The sequence below is a fragment of the Etheostoma cragini genome, chromosome 1 (assembly GCF_013103735.1).
Source record: "Etheostoma cragini isolate CJK2018 chromosome 1, CSU_Ecrag_1.0, whole genome shotgun sequence".
Taxonomy (NCBI): Eukaryota; Metazoa; Chordata; class Actinopteri; order Perciformes; family Percidae; genus Etheostoma; species Etheostoma cragini.
The window spans coordinates 30,235,618-30,256,929 of record NC_048407.1 but is presented as its reverse complement, the minus strand read 5'-3'; the positions used below and the strand labels follow the sequence as shown (position 1 = coordinate 30,256,929).

At 41.2% G+C, this 21,312-nt stretch overlaps 1 protein-coding gene across 1 annotated transcript in view; it reads left to right on the top strand.

Moving 5' to 3' along the window:
• Positions 1 to 21,312, top strand: part of LOC117945645 (protein kinase C-binding protein NELL1-like) — a 248,258-nt gene that overhangs the window by 159,477 nt on the left and 67,469 nt on the right. The window contains exon 13 of the mRNA XM_034873266.1: positions 14,581 to 14,706. Coding sequence (XP_034729157.1) covers positions 14,581 to 14,706 — 126 coding nt within the window. The remainder of the gene's footprint in view (positions 1 to 14,580; positions 14,707 to 21,312) is intronic.

Here is a 21,312-nt window from a genome sequence, read left to right as displayed (position 1 = left end):
CCGGTGGGACGGTAGTGTCTCGAGGCTGCCTGGCGTGCAGCAGCTGCCCGGTGGCCGCCGGCAGACCTGCGAGTCGCGTCAGTGTCCACTCTCTCTGGAAAAGTAGAGATGAGCAGCGCAGTGTCCGTGGTCTCAGCTTCAGGTTTATACAGGATGCGCTCCGAAGATTAAGTGTGACAATATTATATAGCGATATTCCCAGATGATATTAATGTGGTGATATTCCCAGATGATATTAATGTAGCGATGTTCCCAGATGATATCAATGGCAGACTGGTCGAAGACCAATACATTTATGATTCATTTTCTTGTTGCTTATCCTTCTCTAATAAAGGACAGTTTGTGTTACTCCTTAATATGTAGGCTAATGTTTTTTATTATAGCTTACATTGGTTTCATAACCTTCTCAATTAGTCTCCCATCCCTGGACCAATAACGTGGCCCATATACAGTTGTCAGAAGAATAAACCATGAGTATTGTTTTACATATGCTCACAGCGTGTATTGAAGTCACTTACTTATTTTCTAGTTGTTGTCCCTTTCTGATTGTTCTGTATGAATATTAATTGTAGCCTAGAAAGAATTAGGAATATTTTATAGAGATTTGTGCATATGGTATAAAACATGTTCTCACGTTGTGAATAAGGGTTTGAAATTAAGCCTAGAGTCCTTAAAGGGTCCATTTCCCGAGGAACATTATTCCCTCTGCTCACTTTTAAGGCAAAGGCTAATTACTAATACATTTTATTTATATAGTGCTTCACATGGTAGGCTAGTCAAAGACACTTTACAGTAAAAGGAGATATTTTTACACCCTACACATTCAATCGGGTCCACTATGGTCTGTTCGGCTTTTTCTCTCCGTTTGATAAGAGCCGTATTTCCCTTTCTGCATATTATATTCTTCCCCTCCTCGTTACTTTCCATTTAAGCTGCTGCTCATTGGGTGAAACATATGGCGCATGCGTCTTCTCAATTCTGCAACAGTAAATCTGGGATCAATACCGTGGTCTATGTGAGAAAGCCGTGAACGTGCACTTATCCCAGCTATCTCCACCTGGCTTGACATAGCTTCACCTGTTCATCCTGGCTTGGCAATCGTGCAACTGATTAAGCCGCGATGAGCAGATCACACTAAGTCAAGCTGCGCTTTTTCATTTATCCTGGATATCTTTATTCTACTTTCGTGCAACAGGCCCCTGGTCTATCGACACAATAAATATATACAATAAATTACAATAAAAATAATTTCTATGCAGAACACGCCAAAGGTTGGCCAAACTGAGTGAGATGCATTTGTGTGTTGAATGAGGATAATCCTCCAAAGCAGCTCATATGGATGGCCATCACTTTCTTTTCTTTTAAACTAGATAGTTTAGGGATTAGGATTAACTTCATATTCTGGTTTAAATTGGGGTGAAGGTCGAAAGATAACCCTGTTTGAGCTGTTTGCACCCATCTTTTTTCATTATCTACCAGACTGACCCTGGAAAACCAAATCAACATAACTCTTTCACTCTATTAGTTTTTTACTGTGTCCTTGCTGTCTGGAAAGAACTTTACATTAAAGTAGTTTTTTATACGATTTTGGTCAGAAATTCCCTACAGTATTTACGTTTGTATTTTATGTATACAGTAACAGTCATCATCAATAAACATGACTGTAAATGTGCTACCAAGTGATTTGGCGCTTTGCAGGCCAAAAGACATCTAAATATTGAAGGGTGAGGGAGGCACTACACTGCACTACACTGGGATAAATTAATAGAGACATTAAAGTAGACCATAAAACATATTGTACAAGACATGTAGTGTGAACAAGCTGTTAAACACAGTAAAGCACACCAAGGCTTAAATAGGAGAATCAATACATGGCAAGACAAACATTTGCTGAAGGGGCATGTATCATTGACACAATGGAACACAATTTAGATTAGATTAGATTAGATTCAATTTAACAAGTACAAACACAGTGAAATGCAGTTTGGGTCCAACCAGACATGCAGAAAAAAAGCAGAAAAGGGAAATCTGATATTCAAGTAATAGACAGGTGGTCCATAGCCAGGACAAGAAATGTATAGCAGTTATAAGAGCAGAATAAATATGGCTATGTAATATGAACAACGTATGAATGTGCAATGTAGTAGCAGTGACAGTAATAGTAAGAATAATATAGATTAAATGCAGTATCAACCGAATCTATAAAAAGAAAAACAGAATAAAAATGGATATACTGACCATGGACTGACCATGGACTATGTGCAGTGAGGTAAAATTTTAAAAGTAAGAATAGGTGTATGTGCTGAATGAATAGTATGAAGAGCAGTAGAATATAGCTATGGGTGTTATTACAGTATGTCCATCTGATAATAGATACAAGGTATGGGTGGGGTAGGGTGGGGCTTAGTAGGTCAAATTGTCACCGGGATGCAGAGCAAGAGTTCAGTAGGGTGACAGCCACAGGAAAAAAACTCCCTCTGAACCTGCTGGTACGGGTGCAGAGAGACCTGAGATGCCTCCCGGAGGGGGGTGGAGTGAACAGGCTGTGGTCAGGGTGAGAACAGTTTTTGATGATGCTGCGCGCCTTACGCAAGCATCACTTGCCCTTGATGGCGTTGTTGGAGGGGCATGAGGACCCAGTGATGCTTTGGGCAGTTTTCACCACCCTTTGAATTGCTCTCCAGTAATAGGCAGAGCAGTGCCATACCAAACTGTGACACAGTTGTTGAGGATGTGTACAGCGTAGATATACACACGGATAGCTTAACATACGTACAGATAACACGCCACATGGCTTAAGAAAGTCAGTGTGTAAATGTACGCATACCATGATGCTATTTTTGACAAAGAATGTGTTATGCGTGCTTTATTGACATAGATTCATAGAGCACAGACTGTGTCATTGCAGTCTTTATAGTTTCCCACAAGTGGATACAAACATGTTCAGATGACCTGAGGACATATGTGTGTTTTTGTGCATATGTTGGAACATGAGAGCTGCTCAGCTGCCCTTTGTCTGGAGGATTGGACCTCTCCTCCTCCTCCTCTGTCCTCCAGCTGCTCTCTGCTGTCAGAGGCAACCAGAGGGGCTGGGCCTTAATTACGGCAAAGAGGTTGAGAGTGACACTGACGCAGGATGTTGCAGTGGCGTCTCCAGGCCGGGGCCGAACAGGCCATACCTCACTCCCTGTTGTCGCAACTTAAGACAATGAGAGCTGTTGCAGACCATCTGCTTTGGCTGCCCTCCCAACAGTCCCAGGCTCAGGGACAAACACCTGTGTGTGTGTGTGTGTGTGTGTGTGTGTGTGTGTGTGTGTGTGTGTGTGTGTGCGTGTGCGTGTGCGCGTGTGTGTGTGTTGTGATACTGCTTTTTGCAGCCTTCTCCCCAGCTACCCTGTTGTCACTCGCTGTTTCTCCCGCTGTGCTCCATGCTGACACATCTACCTTTTCGGAAAATTGGGCACAGCAGCAGCGGGGCATGTAAAAACATTTACAAACTCAATTAAAACTGTCAGAGTCTGTGAAAGATCTGACAGAAAAAAAGTTTTCATTACATTTTTTCTATTTTTTTTTTTTATTATTACTTTACGCAGAACCAAAACATACTGGGCTTGTTGACCTGAAGTAAGTAGCAAGGTACTACGGTGATAAGGTGGAAAACATCAGTAGATTTACATTAAATATTAGAATTTATCCATCATAATATCTGCTCAGAGTATGCAAAACTGTATCTTAGAATAAAACAGTGTTGACACACAAAATTGGGTTACACTTGAAGGTGTCTACATAAGAGTGACATGACACTGTCATGAACGTGTCATTATGATGCATTATAAACAGTCATAAACTGTCATGACATAACGCTACTTTTAGTAGCGTTATGTCATGTACATTTTTTTTTATCACAAGTTAGGGTTCATGTGTCATAACTGTACCATGTCACTCTTATGTAGATACTGTCAATTAAAGTTGTTGCAAGTAAAATAATTAGTAATGTAAATACATATTATGAAATAATAAATGGACATATTGAACTATAGTTAGGATAAAGTCTTACATTCTGCCCAAAACATAATTTGATTAGTTGTTACCTGTGGTAGCAGCTTTGTTGCTACCACAAGAGAGCTAAGTTGTAAATGTTACAGATTCGCAAAACTTTCAAAGCTTGTGTCCACGAGACTCACACTTTAGTGTGTGAGTGGGGGGGGGGGGGGGGGGGGGGGGGGGGGGGGGGCAGAAACATGTCAAAGCAGACAGTGGTTTGTATTTGGTATTTCATCAGTGACACATGATGTAGCAACATTAGTATTCATATTGGAGTTGTGTTTTTGGCCACCCGGTGAATGTAAGTTCAATATTCACTCAGTTTTTATATTTGACCTCCACCAACTCCTGAGAACAAATATGTGGCTCCTCAGCAGAAAAATGCTCCACTAGTTCCACCCGCTAACTTTATTTGTCTGTGGTTTGGTGCTGGACATGTAGGGTAAAATCAGTTTTTTTTTTTTTGTCATTAGAAAACAGCTGCTTGCTACTGTTTTCTTTTCTCAGTTGGCTTTCTGAGAAACTATGTTTTTAAAGTCTGTCTAAACCTTGGATAGCGGTGGATGTGGGGAGGGGCCCATAGAACATGTCTTTCTACATGGCCCAGAATTAGTTTCAACTCTGGATACTCTGCCATGTTGGTTGTAGTTCAAACATCACGTTGAAATAGGAACTTCCGATTTTAGTTTAAATGAATAAAATTCGTGAATTTGAATCATTCCCAACGCCTCAAATCAAATGTCCATCTCTGCTACGAGAACATGGCGGTAGTTAGTTACTCTAAGGATCCTAAAACAAAGCCATCAAGTTAACTTTTATTTTCCAACAAGTTGAATCCTTCTTTACCTTCTCAGTTGTGCCTCCCAGAAAAAAAACAACTAAATTAATCAAACACCCAGCACCTCCAAATTAAAATTAAACTCAAAAAAGAAGAAGAAAAACATCTACTTAAAACTTAACTTGATAGCCACGTTTACACCTGCACTCACACACAAGCATTTTGTCAGTATTCTCTCCAGATAGCAGCTGCATCTGGATGGGAATAACAATGAAGCTAATTAAGCGCTCCCACATACTGTGTTGTCAAATATTTATACTCTAATATTGGCTCTCCTGTCAAATGATTACTGTCGTCGAAGTCACAAGTGCAATGTTGTTACTTTGAGTTTCTTTCTGTATCCTCATAGCTTGGATCGTCTGTTTCTTTCTGTTTCTGCATCTTTTTCCGTCCCGGTTTTGGTTCTCTTGTTTGTGTCTTTATTTTCCCATAGTTTCTCTTGTATTGTGTATTTATCGCTGTTTTGATGTCTCTTCCTGTTTGAATGGCTCAGTCTGTCTCTTTGTCATCCTCCATCACTTTCCACAATGTGAAGTGAGTCAGAAAGATGAAAGATGTAAATTTTCCTCCGTAGTACCGAAAACACGGGCAAGGATGCTGGCAGGATAATATCAGCTCAACACCTCATCACCTTTCTATTGCATTCGTTGCCCCTCAGCTACAAGGTGAATGGTGACTGATGTGATGTCACTAATATCATTCAGGTTGTAAGCCCTGAGGCATCGCCGTTACCTAGCAACTGGTTACTAATGGTTGAAAATGCCCAATAATCTGAAACAAGTTCTCATCTGGGCTTGCATAATAGTATGTAGATGACCTTCCTGACAAATTTGACTGTGTGTGTGTGTGTGTGTGTGTGTGTGTGTGTGTGTGTGTGTGTGTGTGTGTGTGTGTGTGTGTGTGTGTGTGTGTGTGTGTGTGTGTGTGTGTGTGTGTGTGTGTGTGTGTGTGTGTGTGTGTGTGTGTGCGCGCGCGCGCGTTGCAGTAACCTGACACAATGAGAGCTAAATTCAACCATCTGCTGCTGCCACCCTTCCCACAGTCCTGGGAGCAGGGTCAATCAAGGATGTGTGTGTGTGTGTGTGTCTGTCTGTCTACGACTGATACAGAACATAGAAGAGTAATGCATGCTGGCTATGCCCTGGAAAAAAAAAATAGTACAAAACCATAGATCTTTTGAAAACAGTGTGATTGATGTAAACAAAATGCACATGCACAAAATGTGTTGTGTGTTGTCTGTGTTTTGGATGAGAGTTTTTCTGGTGGTTTTGTTTATTAGCGATGAGCTCGACCACCCGCAGGCAATTTTTAAAGCACCACGAACAAGAAAAGCCCGCTGTGGGGTGTCATTCCAGATGAAAAGTAATGTTGTCAAATAAAGCTATGTAGAGGATTGGGCACAGTGTCGAGGCATTAAGATTGAACTACTATGTGTTTCTTCCTATATTCAACGTCCTTGGAGTTAGGCCTGGGCAATATCACAATACTTTTTACCAAATACCTTGATATCGATACCGCAATAATATTGTGTGTTGTTTTTTGGATAAATTACAAATCAGTAATGTGGATATAACGACTAAGTGGGTAAAGGTAAATAATAGAACAGTTACGAGAGTCTGGTAGGATCAGAAAATGACATCACTTGGCCACTGATTGGGTTCATACACCGATTCAAAGTGTGCAATTTTGCAATACCTTTCTCTAACTGGCTGCCATTGCCTCCTGGGTGTGCATATTAAACAAAAGGATGATCATTTTTTTAAGCGAGGACATTGCTAAGGGGTGAGTGAGCCCATAATGATAGCTGTATTAGTGACTGGATCAAATCTGCTTCATGGGCAATTGCACTGCTTTGTCCCTTGTTTAAACAACTTCAAATGTACCAATCTGAGTAGGGGTGTGTGTGTGTGTGTGTGTGTGTGTGTGTGTGTGTGTGTGTGGGGCCTGGCTGCAGATATCTTTTTTTTCACTGATTATTTACTTAACTTGGTTGTGTGCTTGTTTATTTGTTCTCATTTGGTGATGAGATGGTTGTTTTGATCCATTTAGATTTTGATTCATATGTTTGAGGTATCCCCGGGAATTAAACAATCCAGCGCCTTTGTTTGAGACAGTACCTCAGCAGAAAAGCAACAGCATTGGTCCTTTGTTCTTTCCTTTCAAGCAACTGCCGTGGGCGTGTGAAGAATGGCTGTCGCCTCTCAGAAGCAGAAAGGAAAGTAGTAATTATTAATTAAATAATAATTGATACTTTTTATTGTTCCCCTGTGGGGAAATTACAATTATTATTAGAGGTGTTAGATCAGATAACAATTTGGGGTTGGTCTATAAAACACTAACAAACAACCTTTTTTGAAGTAGCTTGGAGTGCCTGTTGGTGTGTTCAAGGGTCAAAGGGAAAGCAGAAAGTTTTTCCATTTAAACTTTGTGTCAGGTTCAAGCCTAAAAGATTTCGAACACAGCCTGAATCCGGTTTGGGTTGAAGTGTTAGGCCTCGTGGTAGCTGCCTTGTCTATTGTCCCTTTTCTTCAAGCCAATCAAACATGTGTTTTCCTGATTACAAGTATTGGACCACAGGCCTTCAACAGTATTTGTTCTGAAAAAGGACTAATCCCCCCCCCCCCCCCCCCCCCCCCCCCCCCCCACCCCACCCCCAAAAAAAAAAAAAAGTACTAACCCATCATAAGTACACAGCTCAGCACTTCTGCTCACAGCTTTTGTCACTGTTTCCTCTGGCAGCATCTGTTTACCTCTCAGCTTCTTAACTTGTCTTCATACACCACAGCATCTGCACCATTTCCTGATCAGCACGTCATTGGAGCAACTTGGTGTGTGTGTCTGTCGTGTGCAAGGACACACACGTGCATCTCAGCCTGTGTCTGATTAGTTTGAATGATTCTAAGAATCTGTATGTGTGTTTGCATGTCTTTGAAGCACTGAAAACTAAATCCTAGGCTGTAATGAACTAGGGATGCGCCCCGCTCGTCGATTAGCAACCAAGCGGTGGTTTTGGTCTTAGTTGCTTGGGGTTTCTTTAGTCAATCAGAATTTTTTTTAATTATTCTTTTTCATGCTGAATGACTTATTTCCAAGAAAAATACAAGCCCATCTTTTTTTTCCTATTTCATAGCACGACAGAAGACAAGAAACATTCACAGAGCAGCAACAACGTAACATAAACATGTGTGCGTTAATGTGTTCACGGTCAGTTGTGAAAATCCCTTTTTACATCATTTATTTCGTAATGGAGGAAGGTGAACCTCAGACACTTTGCATTTGCCACAGGAAACCTTTGTGTTATAGGAGGGCCTGTGGGTCTTTGTAACAGAGACTATGTTTACATGCACATAATATTCCGTTGTTTCCCTCTTTCCGAAAAAGACGATATTCTGACTAAGCTGTTTACATGTCTAATGAGAGTGAAAATGCCATTAATATTCATGTTTACATGTAGCCGTGAAAAATACAAGTTTCTTCAAAGTTTACCGTTTGCTGTGGACTTGTTGGACCGTGGGAACGCAGCCTCCCTCTTTCATTCCTTCAACCTGCTTCTTTAAAAGGTCTGCGGGTTCTGGCCGATATCTGGATTTATTTCAGTTAGGGGTCACCCAGGAGAAAAGCTTATATCAGGCCCAAGACATCAAGCCCTACCCGAGACCGTGCACGTTGTGTCCAAGCCTGGCCGGGCCAGACACATTAACTGTAATTATGAGCCAGAGACCGATTAAAACTTGACAATCTTTTTAAATATGTCGGCCGTTATAACTGATGTTCTCAACTACAATTCAGGGTTGTAAGAACTACAGAAATCTGTTTACAACTATCTTAATGAATAATGCAACAAGGACGAAGCATGTAAACTGCGTTGTTTGTCTATGAAAAATGGAATGGATTGCAAATGGATCCAAATGAAGACACATAAAAAGAAAACTTTGCCCTAGATCCCTCAGACGAATAGTAGAGCTGGGCGATATGGAGGAAATCAAATATCACGATATTTATAAACCTCGATATCGATACCAATAACGATATTGTATAGTTGATTATTGGTGCTTTCACAAAATATTTGCACAATGAGATTTTTGATAAATAATCATCAGTAATGTGGATATAATGAGTAAGTGGGTAAAAACAACTTCTAAGACGATATCTAGTCTCATATGACAATATCAATATAATATCCATATATTGCCCAGCCCTACCGAATAGTGTGGGTAACAGATTAGGCAGCAACATAATCAAAGCCCTGGAACCATGTAGGAGACTCTCTTGTCTCAATCAGCTAATTAATACTGTCCTTCGCCGGTCTGGTTAGGCAATTATCAAAGACAGTGCTGTAGATGGGGGGGGGGGGGGGGGGGGGGGGGGGGGAGACAGGATTTAGCACAGTTTGCATCACACTCAGTCAGTGCAGGACGTATACCCAGAGCTACTGGAGAGGTTGGAGATGCATAGCTTTCTCCCTACCAGTTAGGCTAATAAAAAAAACACAAATATTTGATCAAGGGCACGGCCCGGCCCGGGTATTGTTGCGGGAAATATCGGCCTGTCAAGTTCGGGCTCAGGCTCTCTACCCAGGAGTACTCTTCTAAGCTATGCAGTAAATATACCCGGGTGAACACCCAGCACACAAACACACAGCACCTGTCATCTAGGTAAACTGTTCCCCTCCGTCTGACAGAAGGACTCTGTCAAAGTTTCAGTCTTCAGAGTGTCTGTCTGATAGTCTGTCAGTGTGCAGCTCAGTGAATGGCAGCACCTCGTTGGAGTTTCAGAGTGACAGGGAGATTAAACCACCTTGCTCACCCTGCTTCCTTCTCCTGATAGAGAACCACACCATATTTAGTTCTCATACCCGCAAGCTGTTCTCTGACAGACGATGCAAACAGCATGTTCCTGCACAGGCTCCAATCTGCTCTACCAGAGCCCTTCCCGCTCTGTATGCGTCTTCTAGAAGGACAAGGGTGGCAATAAGAGCTTCTGCTCTCGGAAGGTTGTCTAATTAAATGCATTAGTACTTCTTTTTGTCCTCTGGCTTCAAGGAAGGGGCACACAGCTTCCTCCGCTGCATGTTGATTGTTGTTTTTTGTGTTTGATTTGTTCACAGCACAGGGGATAAGAGAGTTTATTCATTGAGTTCAGACATTTGAGGCCTCTGTGTGAAAATGAAACCCCCGTCATGAAAACCATTTGGTCCTCTCTGTGGTTCAGTCCATATTAAAGAATAATAATACGGTTACTTTCAAGTACTGGTGTAAGTTCCCAGTGTGGCAGGAGGAATACTGTACAGCACAGTGGGAGATATCAAGACTCACTTTCTCCGTTCAAAAGTCTTTGGTTGTGGAAAGCAACGCTGTTTATAAGACTCAATTATCGTTGAATGTAATTGATGGATGAGGATTAATTTCCGACTTCAGAGAAGGCCTTTTTCCTACTGTTCATTTTCATACTGAATGAAAAAACATCTTCCCCACAGGGATCAAAACCAATCACTGGAATGGAAATGTTTTCTCTTATCCTCATTTCACAGTGTTGCGAATGGCATTATGTTCCAAAAAAAATAAAAAATCTCCCAAATCTGAAGTTTCTAAAGTGATATCAACTATAACAGACCAGTGAAATCCTAAATTTGAGCTTGATGCATCTCAGGAGGCAAGCTGAGTATCACTCAATATAAGAGGTGTTCACGCATTGTAATGGCAGTAATGTGATAAGATTTTAGTTTTTCTTCTTCCTGTATTTGCGCCAGAGAGACAGGATTCCTGTGGGGACAGGGCCGTTGGGATGAATGGGAGATTAGCTGACAACGCAGTAAAGCTCAATGAAGAAAAGTGTGTTGGTTTGAAGTTTTTATGAAGATGGAAGTTTAAGTTAGCGCTCTTATGTCTTGTTTCAAAATGGTTAATGATTGACTAGTCACATTGATGCCACACAACACTGCTGGAGCTTTTTATTTCAAATGGGCCCATGGGCGCCCATCTTTGCGTCAGTGGGCGTGTTGGTCTCACAGGGAGGTGTGTTCAGGTGAATTCTTGGCGAATTGCTGTCTTGAGGCAGCGGGACGTTATCGTGCCTTTGACCCACCAAAACCTGGTCTGGAGTCATTGTTATTTTAACAGCAAATAGTAAAATGCGTCTAGGCTTGTGCACAGTGTGCGCACACTATGCTTGTTACACACAAACACAGGGAAGTGCAGCAGCACACAGAAAATAAGTGAAATATCCCATCTCTCTTTCAACACTGTGTGTGTGTGTTTACCTGTATGTGGAAAGCAATGGTCTTTGCAAGCCTCAATTATCATGATGTGTACTTGTTGGGTGAGATTAACTTCTGTGTACATGAAAATAGAGAGAACGAGAGAGAGGTCAAAGAAGAGGGGGGTGCTGTTTGTTGTGTATGTGTCTGTGAAGGAGACATCTTCTTAGAGAGTGATGAGATAAGTATCAGGAGGGGTGATGACATTTGGAAGGAAACATCTCTTGTCAAGTCCTTTTTCAACAAACTTTTCTCTTAAGTCATGCACATGAATTATTAAATGGTGCTCTGTTGTGGCTAAGCTGGCCAGTTAGGGAGGAGCATCCGAAGTTTTAGCAGCTTTGTTTTAGTACCAAGGCACCTACAAATGCATAAAAAAAAAATCTTTTACTTTGGATGTAGATGTGCTGATATACAGTACTATAGATTACAACATTGTGTAACTTAGATCTCTTAAAGAATACCAACAGGAATTATTCAAGATGTATGTATGTTCTGCTACTCTGAAATTATAAAATTTGTTAAATTATGCCAACATAAAAATTAAAATTAAACTCCTTCTCCCTCAATGAATATTCCAGAACCAATGAATATGCACATATTTGTAATTTCAAATTTTTTAACTGCTTGACACAAGTGAACTATATTTGCCTGAATGCAACATAAGTAATGTTGACACAGCCATCTAATCACACAAAAAAAGCTTTGTTTACCAAAAAGGCTCATTGTCGTCAGGACAATACCTGTAGTGGTGCAAATAATACAAAATCTACAGAACAATAATACAAACGTTCAAGTCAGAAATACACCACAGGAAATTCAAAGATCACAACCAAGACTCCAACCCCTAATTTATAAATTAAACTGAGATTTGGATTACCTTGATATTTGGAATTAGGAGTTTCTGTTCCAAAGTGTTTTTCATACTTAGCTAACGGATATCACTGTTAAACGGTGAATATCTGAGTTGACTCCAAATCCTCTAAAAAAACGTGCTGTTGCTGTTAAATCGTTTGACCCAATTCCACACAACCCTGTCCTGCTGAGTGAGAGACAGCCTGAAAACAGGAAAGTGGATTGGTAAACAGTTTGGATCCTTAAGTGGGAAACCTTTAGGAATCGTGGATGGGAGTGCACACAAATGTAAAAGTCTCTTTGTCTTCACCAAGAGGAAAAGTTTCATGTTTTAGGAAAGAAAAAACAATCTGGAGAATACTTTGAAAGTCTAGAGAGGTGTTTATCTCTGAATTTGTTTCCATCTTGCTGTCATTCTGAGGCAGCAGCTTCTTACAGTCAGATTCAAACAGACCAGAAAATGAGGTGCTGAATGAGACTGATCAGCTGCAGTGGCTGAGGTCATGCACGCACACACACACACACACACACACACACACACACACACACACACACACACACACACACACACACAAACACACAGAGACATACACACAATCTAGGTCGATGAAAGTAAACAAAATAAAGATTTTCAGAGAGCTGGTCACAATATTGCTGTTGGATGGAAAGTTTCCCTTAACCTCTGTACAGTAAGGGGTGATGCATAGTGTGCACATGCACTCCTAGGTGCGCGCGCGCACACACACACACACACACACACACACAGACAGACACTATGAAGAGTCTTCTCTCTTTTTTCCTAACAGCATTCAGACGCTCAAGTTTCAAACACACAGTGCGTCTCTCTCGCTCTCAAACACAAACACACACACACAAGCGGTTACACATGTAGCAGAGAGTCCTATCCTGCCTTTATTTTTAGCTGTCCCCCCCCCAGCCCTGACCTACATCACAGCATGAATAAAGCAGCAGAGGGATGAAGAAACTGAGCTCAGTGGGAGGAGGAGGGAGGAGGTTGTCTGTGGTGGAGCGGAGGGGGAGGAGGAAGGATGGAGGGCAAACAGAGAGAGACAGAGAAAAGAGAGAAATGAATTCCCCCCATGTGAAATGACAGGTCCAGTTCTGTCAGCAGGCCTCACCAGCTACGGCACTCCCAGAGGAGACAGCGAGTGTGAACACAGACATTCAGACACACACACGGTTAACAGTGGATACAGGACCTTGGAACAGCAGAAATCAGAAAGTCCCATTGTGTGTCATCCTTGACAGTAGATGCTTTTTACAGTTCAATGGAATCCGATAAAAGCAGTTCAACTTTGAATTACTAAGGCCGCATGTCTGCGACATCCCAGGCCAGCCATCATAAGGCTTGAACAAGACTGTGGTGCTAATAAAGGTTAATGAAATGAGTATCTTTCAGGGTCGAGTAGTGCTTTAGGATGCAATACAAAATTGGATTTGGATACTGTTTGGCAGCCTGAAAGCACTCGAGTAAGTTTCATGTTTGTGATGTAGCAGATCAGTGCTTTTTATGCTGAAGGCCAGCAAGGCTTTGTACGCCTGAATACATGATCCGTCTCTGTTTGATTGTGCAATTCAACACTCCTACTGTACGCTCTCCAAGGATGAAATTTGCCGAGTAAAAAATCTCTGGCTGTTGCATGTAAGTAAATTACATACTTCATACAAAATTTCATTCTGTTGTAAGCGGAATGTGTTAAGCTGAAAACCTCAAAGCTTGAATGTATTTGTCCAAGGAGAGGATATGGAAATGCTTTCCTCACTCTCTCCTACCCTTAAGTGTAGCATACAGAGTCCCTTAAGTGGTGGAAAGGCCTGTTAGCCTCAGGAAACCGGTCCTCTCTGCTGCTCACATCCACATAAATACTATGCACTTTGCACACACATGCGTACACACACAAAAATTAACACCTCCCTTGTGCGTTTCCGATCCTATTTCATCAGCAGTCATCGAGCTCAGCTAATGCCTCCCAGAGCTCTGTGTTTCGATGCCCATACAGTATTTTTCCAGCTACATTAGGATGACAGAGAGTCTGTGTACGACGCAAGGCTTGTGTGATATTAGCTGAACAATATGGATGTCAGGAAAGATGCTGCTCTCCCTGCTGTCCTTTGTCCTCTTTAGTATATTTAAATCCTTATCTCGTCAGCTTTCACATTTTCTGTTCTTTCCTTTCCCCTTTTTTTTAATTTCCTTTTCTCTCCTCTCCCCATTGTGTTTACCATCTCTTTTGTTTTGTCTCTCTTTCTTTCCTCTCTTGCCTGGTACTGTTTTCTATTGCTCTTAACTAAACAACACACTTATTTATAAGTGGGGAAAACCAAACTATACTTTGAAAACATCTTGGATGTCTGTGTGATTGGTGAGTAAATGGATGGGCAAGACTGTACAGTAATCAATATTAATAAGCAACAAGTACCTTTTGTAATGAGATTAAAGCATCTGTGTTAAAGCAGTTCAATGTGCTTCATCCACCCGCTTCATCAGTCGCCCAAGGAGTCGCTCCGTGTGTCCTGAGTGTGTCAGGGAGTTATTAATCCACTGTATCTGCTCTGTTGTCCTCAGATATTGATGAGTGTGCGACCCAGATGCATTACTGCCAGTCCAACACGGTGTGTGTCAACCTGCCCGGAAGCCATCGCTGTGACTGTCTGCCAGGCTTCCTCAGAGTGGACGAATACTCCTGCACCGGTACGTCTGCATGCTTGCAAACACATTACTGACTCATCAGATCTTACCTGATAATCACACACACACACACACACACATATGTTACAGTCAGTAAAAAGACCTTCAAAACACCAATGGTAGTCATATTCACTTTTACTTTCAAATGAATAAGAAGTGAAGCAAAGAAAGGATATCTACGTGAGGGTTGTTTGACAATAAGATAATAACATTACACATTTGACTATCAAATGTGTAATGTTATCCAAAAAATATTAGATATTTTACAAAATCCTACTTACTCTGTGGAAAAAGGAAAAATCCTTTTTTTCTCCTCTGTCAAATTACCAAAAGTGGATTTGGACGTGCCCTACACGCACCTGCGCCATGCGCTTCCCGACGGACACTTAGATCATTAAAATAGGGCCAAATCTGTAAATTTTCTTGATTTCATCATTCAAATAAATTAAAATAGAAATAATTATAATAGTGTGCGTGTGTGTGTGTGTGTGTTTGTGTTCACAATTGCTGAATCTAGACAAGAATACCTATGTTTCGATGTAAAAATGACAGGGGTTGGCGTGGGAGGAAGTTAGAGAGAAAGAACTAAGATGAGTTTTTCAAAGCGCTCCACTCTAGTGACATCACCACACCCTCCTGGTCACCCGATACACACTCACTATAAAGGCAGAAAAAAACTAAAATGTACACTATACTTAAACAACTTTTTCACAAAACTCTAAAATATATCTAACTGAAAAGATAGAGCCGGATAGCTGAATATTTTGTGAACATTTTAAGTTTGATTTATGTCTGTAGGTGAAAGTATGAAGGAGCTGAAGATTTGAAGGATTTGAAGCTTGCTCTCACTGACTTTAATGTAAAAAGAAAATGTTAATGTAACGCTTAAATTTTAAAAAGTATAAATAGTAGAAAAAAAGTTGAAAAAGTCAGATCATCTGCTGAAAGAGCTGAAGATTTTAAGTTGGAATGCTGTGAAACTTATTACTATTAACTATCCTGTTATTCCTATATGTACATGTTGCCGCCTCTCTTTGTCAGTTTTACCCCTAAATATCATTAGTTGCGTTCGTTTTCATGGTGACTGCCAGCCACATGGCTTTGCAACTATGACATTGTATCTTAATTTATCTGAAATGAAAGCAGGTAGTGAAATTAATGCAAAGTGATGAGTTCCTCAGCGTGTGTCTTTTTAAAGGTTGGGAGAATCAGCCTGTGATATAACAAGGACGGGTGATTGCACCCATTCAGTTATATTAATGGCTTTTCTGCAGTAAATATTGTGATTTAAAATATCTTGCTACCTCCAAATCCCTGCCCTTCTCAGAGCTGAATGTCAGGCCAAAGTTTGGAAGCAATTTCACAGACATATTTACCTACTATTAACAACACAATGCAAATGCTCTGTCTAGGTGTATTTTCTGTGGCTCTAGCTATTTCTCAACATACACTACAGTGACACCTGTTCTGGTTTTCTGGGAAGTGTTTTTGGGAACGTGTTTGGTTTTCTCGAAAGTAAATAGGATGTGGTTGGTTGCTGCTCAGTGTTTCTCCGGAGAAATGTTCTTTAATTAGCTCAGAGTTGGCAGCCACACAGGGACAGGGATCCGTAGTCAATCAATCTATTTTGCAGCTTGTAAACTGTCCTGACTGCTGACTGGGAGCCCTAGGTGCCTGCTCTACATCTGCTGGGAGAGATAAATCGTCTTTCTGTCTCCGTTTCCCTCCTCCAGCTTCTTCCTGAGGGTTTCAGCTCCTCTGCATGGATGTATTACCGAGTTAGCGTTCACAGCGAAGGGAGGTGATTGCTCATATTACACAACGCTAACATGTTTGCACATTAGCTTCTGTAATTGGTGCTGGAATCTGTATCATTATTCTTCATTGTGTCTGGTTCTGGGAAGGTTTCTGGTAATCACATTGTTGTCCCTGCATTAAGCAGGACACACACATGCACAGTGGAAACCAGTTTTTGGTTTTTCTGGTTTCTCTGGATTCTGGTTTTATCAAGCGATAAAGACTGCTTTGAAAGTGGGAGACACCATGTTTCCAAAGGATTCTTGTAAAAGAGACCGTATGATATTGTATGGAAATGTGTGCAAATCAAAACGTATTATATCCTATAAAATTAGGAGGCCGCCGGCTGGTCACGTGACGCTTGCTGGCTGCGAGCTCCATGACGCCCGGCGGCAGTTGCTAGTTTAGTTTTTTAAGCCGCTACAGAGGTTCATGACGCCAGCTACAGACCTCCGTTGTGTCAGCCATAGTTTGTTGTGAGTTTGAGCCGGGTACAAAAGTAGAGGGTGACACAGGAATCAATTGTTGCTCCTAGCCCATCCCAACCTTACAAATATACCAACTGCCACTTTGCTCTTTTGAAAACCATGATGTCACTCTCTCATGGATGGGCCAAATTCTCTGGGCAGGCAAAGCAGATAAAGGGGAAGTAACCTTGCCCCTTATGCCACCTCACAAGGGGCAAGATTCCAGATCAGCCCTTCTGAGCTTTCCTTTTCTGAAAAGCAGAGCAGGATACCCAGGGCTTGGTTTACACCTATTGTGATTTCTAGCCACTGGGAGACCATAGGCAGGCTGGGGGAATGCACATTAATGTTAAAAAAACTCAAAAAGTGACATTTTCATGTCATGGGACCTTAAATCTCTCACTCTGAAATAGTGCAGTGTTAAAAAGTGTGAAATGCTACTATGAAGGCTTCCTGGACAGGAGTCATGTGTATGTGTCGTCAGTCAAATGTGCAGAAGTCACCTGAATCGTTAAACTCTAGCGCAGCAGAGATAAAACACAGGGACTGCAGAAGAAATGTGTTTGGTAACAATCACTGACTCCAGTGTTTGTCTTAGTACAATGTGTTGCTTTCCACCTTTTGGCTTCAGGCAAATGTGCGTGCGTGCGTGCGTGTGTGTTCTGTATATGTGTCTCTGTGGACATCAGACAGCTCTTGGCTTTGTCCACCCACAAACTTACCTTACATTGCTATAGGCACCTTGTGGTCTACAAATGTACCCTCAATATTACAATCTGAGCAGCTCTTTCCTCAGAGGAAGAGAATCTCACCTATTGCAGCTTTCGCACAACACGTTATATATCACCTTTTGCATTGGACACACTCAGCCTCTCTCTGTCTCTCCTGCCTGGTGGTGGAGTCTGTCCTTTGTGCAGACAGCTCCCTGTAAACAATGGGAGGCTGCGGTAATTGTGGTTACACTTGATTTCCCATCTATGGAAGCAGCCAAGCAGCTCTGGGGAAACAGAGGATGGACAGAGGGAATAAGAGAGGTGGCAGCTAGTGTGAGGTTCCATATCTCCCGTTCTCAAAATGCCACAGAGCTGTCATCACATCCATATTTATGCAGCACAAATCAGTTCACTGTTTGTCCAGGATGATTTTAGCTTTATATGTTGAATCAGAAGGCAAAGCTTACGATCTACCGGTCAGTGTTTGTGCCTACCCTCACCTATGGTCATAAAGGCTGGGTCAGGACCCGAAGAACAAGATCCAGGGTACAAGCGGCCTAAATGGGTTTTCCTCAAGAGGGGGGCTGGCGTCTCCCTCAGAGATAGGGTGAGAAGCTCAGTCATCTGTGAGGAGCTCGGAGTACAGCCACTGCTTCTTCGCGTTGAAGGGAGTCAGTTGAGGTGGTTCGGGCATCTGGTAAGGATGCCTCCTGGGCGCCTCCCTAGGGAGGTGGTCTAAGCACGTCCAGCTGGGAGGAAGTTTTGGGGAAGACCCAGGACCAGGTGGAGGGATTAAATCTTCAACCTGGCCTGGGAAAGCATTGGGATCCTCCAGTCGGAACTGGTTGATGTGGCTCGGGTAAGGGAAGTTTGGGTCTCCCAATACCGGATAAGCGGATGAAGATGGATGGATGGATGGATGGATGTTGTACAGAATAAAAAATGTTGTCCCCATTTAAAGGACATTTGATGTAAAACAGATTTTATATATATACGTATTGAGTTTTGAGGAACAGAAAAGCCGTTCTGGCTATTTCCTACACAGAGGACATTTATAAAACAGATATTTGTTTCCTGTATGTGGATTCTATTTTATGCGTTGAGCTTAGACTAAAGTGTAGATTATGTTTGGTTTACCCTGGTGCAGTGTAAGCAGAACTCAAGTGATTTCCCCTGCGGAAGATAATTCTCTGATCTTTGACTTCTTGTGTGGGTAATTGTGAAAATGGTTGTCCGACTACCACTGTGCACATATCTTTTGATCTCCGGGTTTTAGAAGAATTGTTTCCTACAATAAGCATTTGCTGATAAGGCTTGCCGATTAAAGCACTGGAATGAGAGCTTTATGGTCTTTACTCTCAGCTCCGTCCTATAAATACGCTCTGACATCAGGTTCAGCTCAGGCCTGGAGATAAAGTGTAGTAAAGGCTTTTTTTAAATGAAAGCCTCGTCTCTTAGAAAGCTGTAGCTTTGTACACTGTATGACTTGGTGAAGACACTGAAACGCTCCAATAGATTAAAGGGGTCACTCTCTGTCAAGCTGCAGCTTTTATACTCTTCAGTGGTCTCAAGATACTGTACTCTACTGTAAGAGCTGTGTCAACAATAATATTGGCTGATGGTAGTCCATCACAAACAGATTGGTATTAGCTAATTGTTGGCAGAATAGAGCAGAGCAAGATATATTTTTTGAATGTTTCTTATTTCAACATTGAAAACAAGTCAAAAAATATACATTTTATGAATTCAAAATTAAAATAGCCAAGATAAATTAGCATTTTGGTGAAAAATAAATGAATTACCACGTTGAAGATAAGCTTATAGGTTACTATGGTAGCCATACAGTTAAACTTAAGGAGTCACTGTGCCTTCTAGATGTATGTTTAACCTCATACCATAACGCTTAAATAATATCCATTTATTTTCATCCATTCTGCCCAGTTTAATATGCAACATCATTTTTTCATCACTTTTAACGCTTTCTTTTTAAATGTTGACTGTTACAGTTATTTTTGGAAATTATGTTCAATAAACCTCATTTATAGGAAACCAAATGTTTGAGTTAGAAAAGCAGAAATTAGGAATTTAGACTACAGTTAAGGAATGTATGTTGATGGATAATCACAGACTGGAATATGTCAACTTTTATGCACTACTATTTCAAAACCACTTCAGTTTGTTTTTCAAATGCTATAAAATTGAATAAGACACACCAACATGAATGAAAGTAGAGATTTGTACTTGCCAAAGAGCGTTGAGGAATCAATTGTTTTATTTTTGGTAATTACAATTGGGTTGTTCAATAGAAAATCGATATAGGAAATCGGTTCAATTTGACCCAAGGACAACATGAGGGTCAAAGAAATCATTACTTTTATTACCAATACAGAAAATAGACCTAAACACAGGACCTGAGTTCACTCACAACTCCTTTAGTGTTCTTTTAGCTGACACAAACACACGGTGGTATTTTAAACTGTATTGCCTAAATTGAGCAGATTGAAGTGTTAAGTGTGCAAATCCGTCATTCAGACAGCAAGCATTCCCAAGCTGTTGCCTTTGATCATGTAATGTATTTTTCTCTTCCATTCTCATCAGCACTCCACTGATCAATTGGTTTTTCTCTTCTTATCAAGCTGCCGCCTATAGACAGTATGCCCAGACTCTGCTGTATGGCTGACCATAAGCAGCAGCCAATAATTTAATGCATCAGTTGCTACATGTATTCTCCAAAATCCTAGCATAGAAAAGATGCATCCCCCCCTCAAGACACATTACATGTATAATGAAAATGTAATCAAATCCAATTCCAATTATACATGCAATGAATGTGGAGCTCAGGTGTGACGAGCCTGGAAATCTTGGCAACCCGCCCTGTATACATTAACTCTTCAAAAATGGAGGTCACGCTGCCAGGCTTGCTCGGCACCAGCCAATTTAATAAAGTCATCAAACACAGTTTGGGAAAGGAGTCAGATAAGTTTTCCTTAGTACTCATCCATTTGTAATTGGCTCTGAGAAGCTGGTTATTATATTTAGCTTTCCCATAAAGGTTTGATGTAAGCAGTGTTTGTTCCTGCTCGTCAGCCGACTATTCAACCATCCCGAGTGATGTCTATCCTCATGTTACGCTGCTTTTCTGTAAGCTTTTATCTCTGCTTCTGCGACGCATTATTTTGCTGTTTCCCTAGCTGTATACACATGGAAGCGTGTGGAATAATAATGCAGGGTATGGGATGGATGTTTACTGACAGAGCGCATTAATGGAACATGCTTTCATTAATGTGTATTGCAGCCTAAGCATCTTTATTGCCTTAAGCTGTATATTTCATTGGGTAGTAAATGAGTTGCATTACCTCACAAGCTCTGTGCTGCTGTTACACAGAACGAATATGAACCGGATGGTCAGGATGCAAAAAAGCAAATCTGAACATTAATGCCACAAAAGAAGCGGCTATAATTTATGATGTAATAAAAATATTTGCAGTATAGTGAGAAGCATTTGTCTTTTAAAGTGCCAGGGTATATAAGGGTCCGTCTAGGGACGTGCATCGCAAATTAGCTTAGACTATGAATGCTGTGGTGTGTGGCAAAGGTCTATGCTACATACTTGTCCCAATAAAAATAAACAG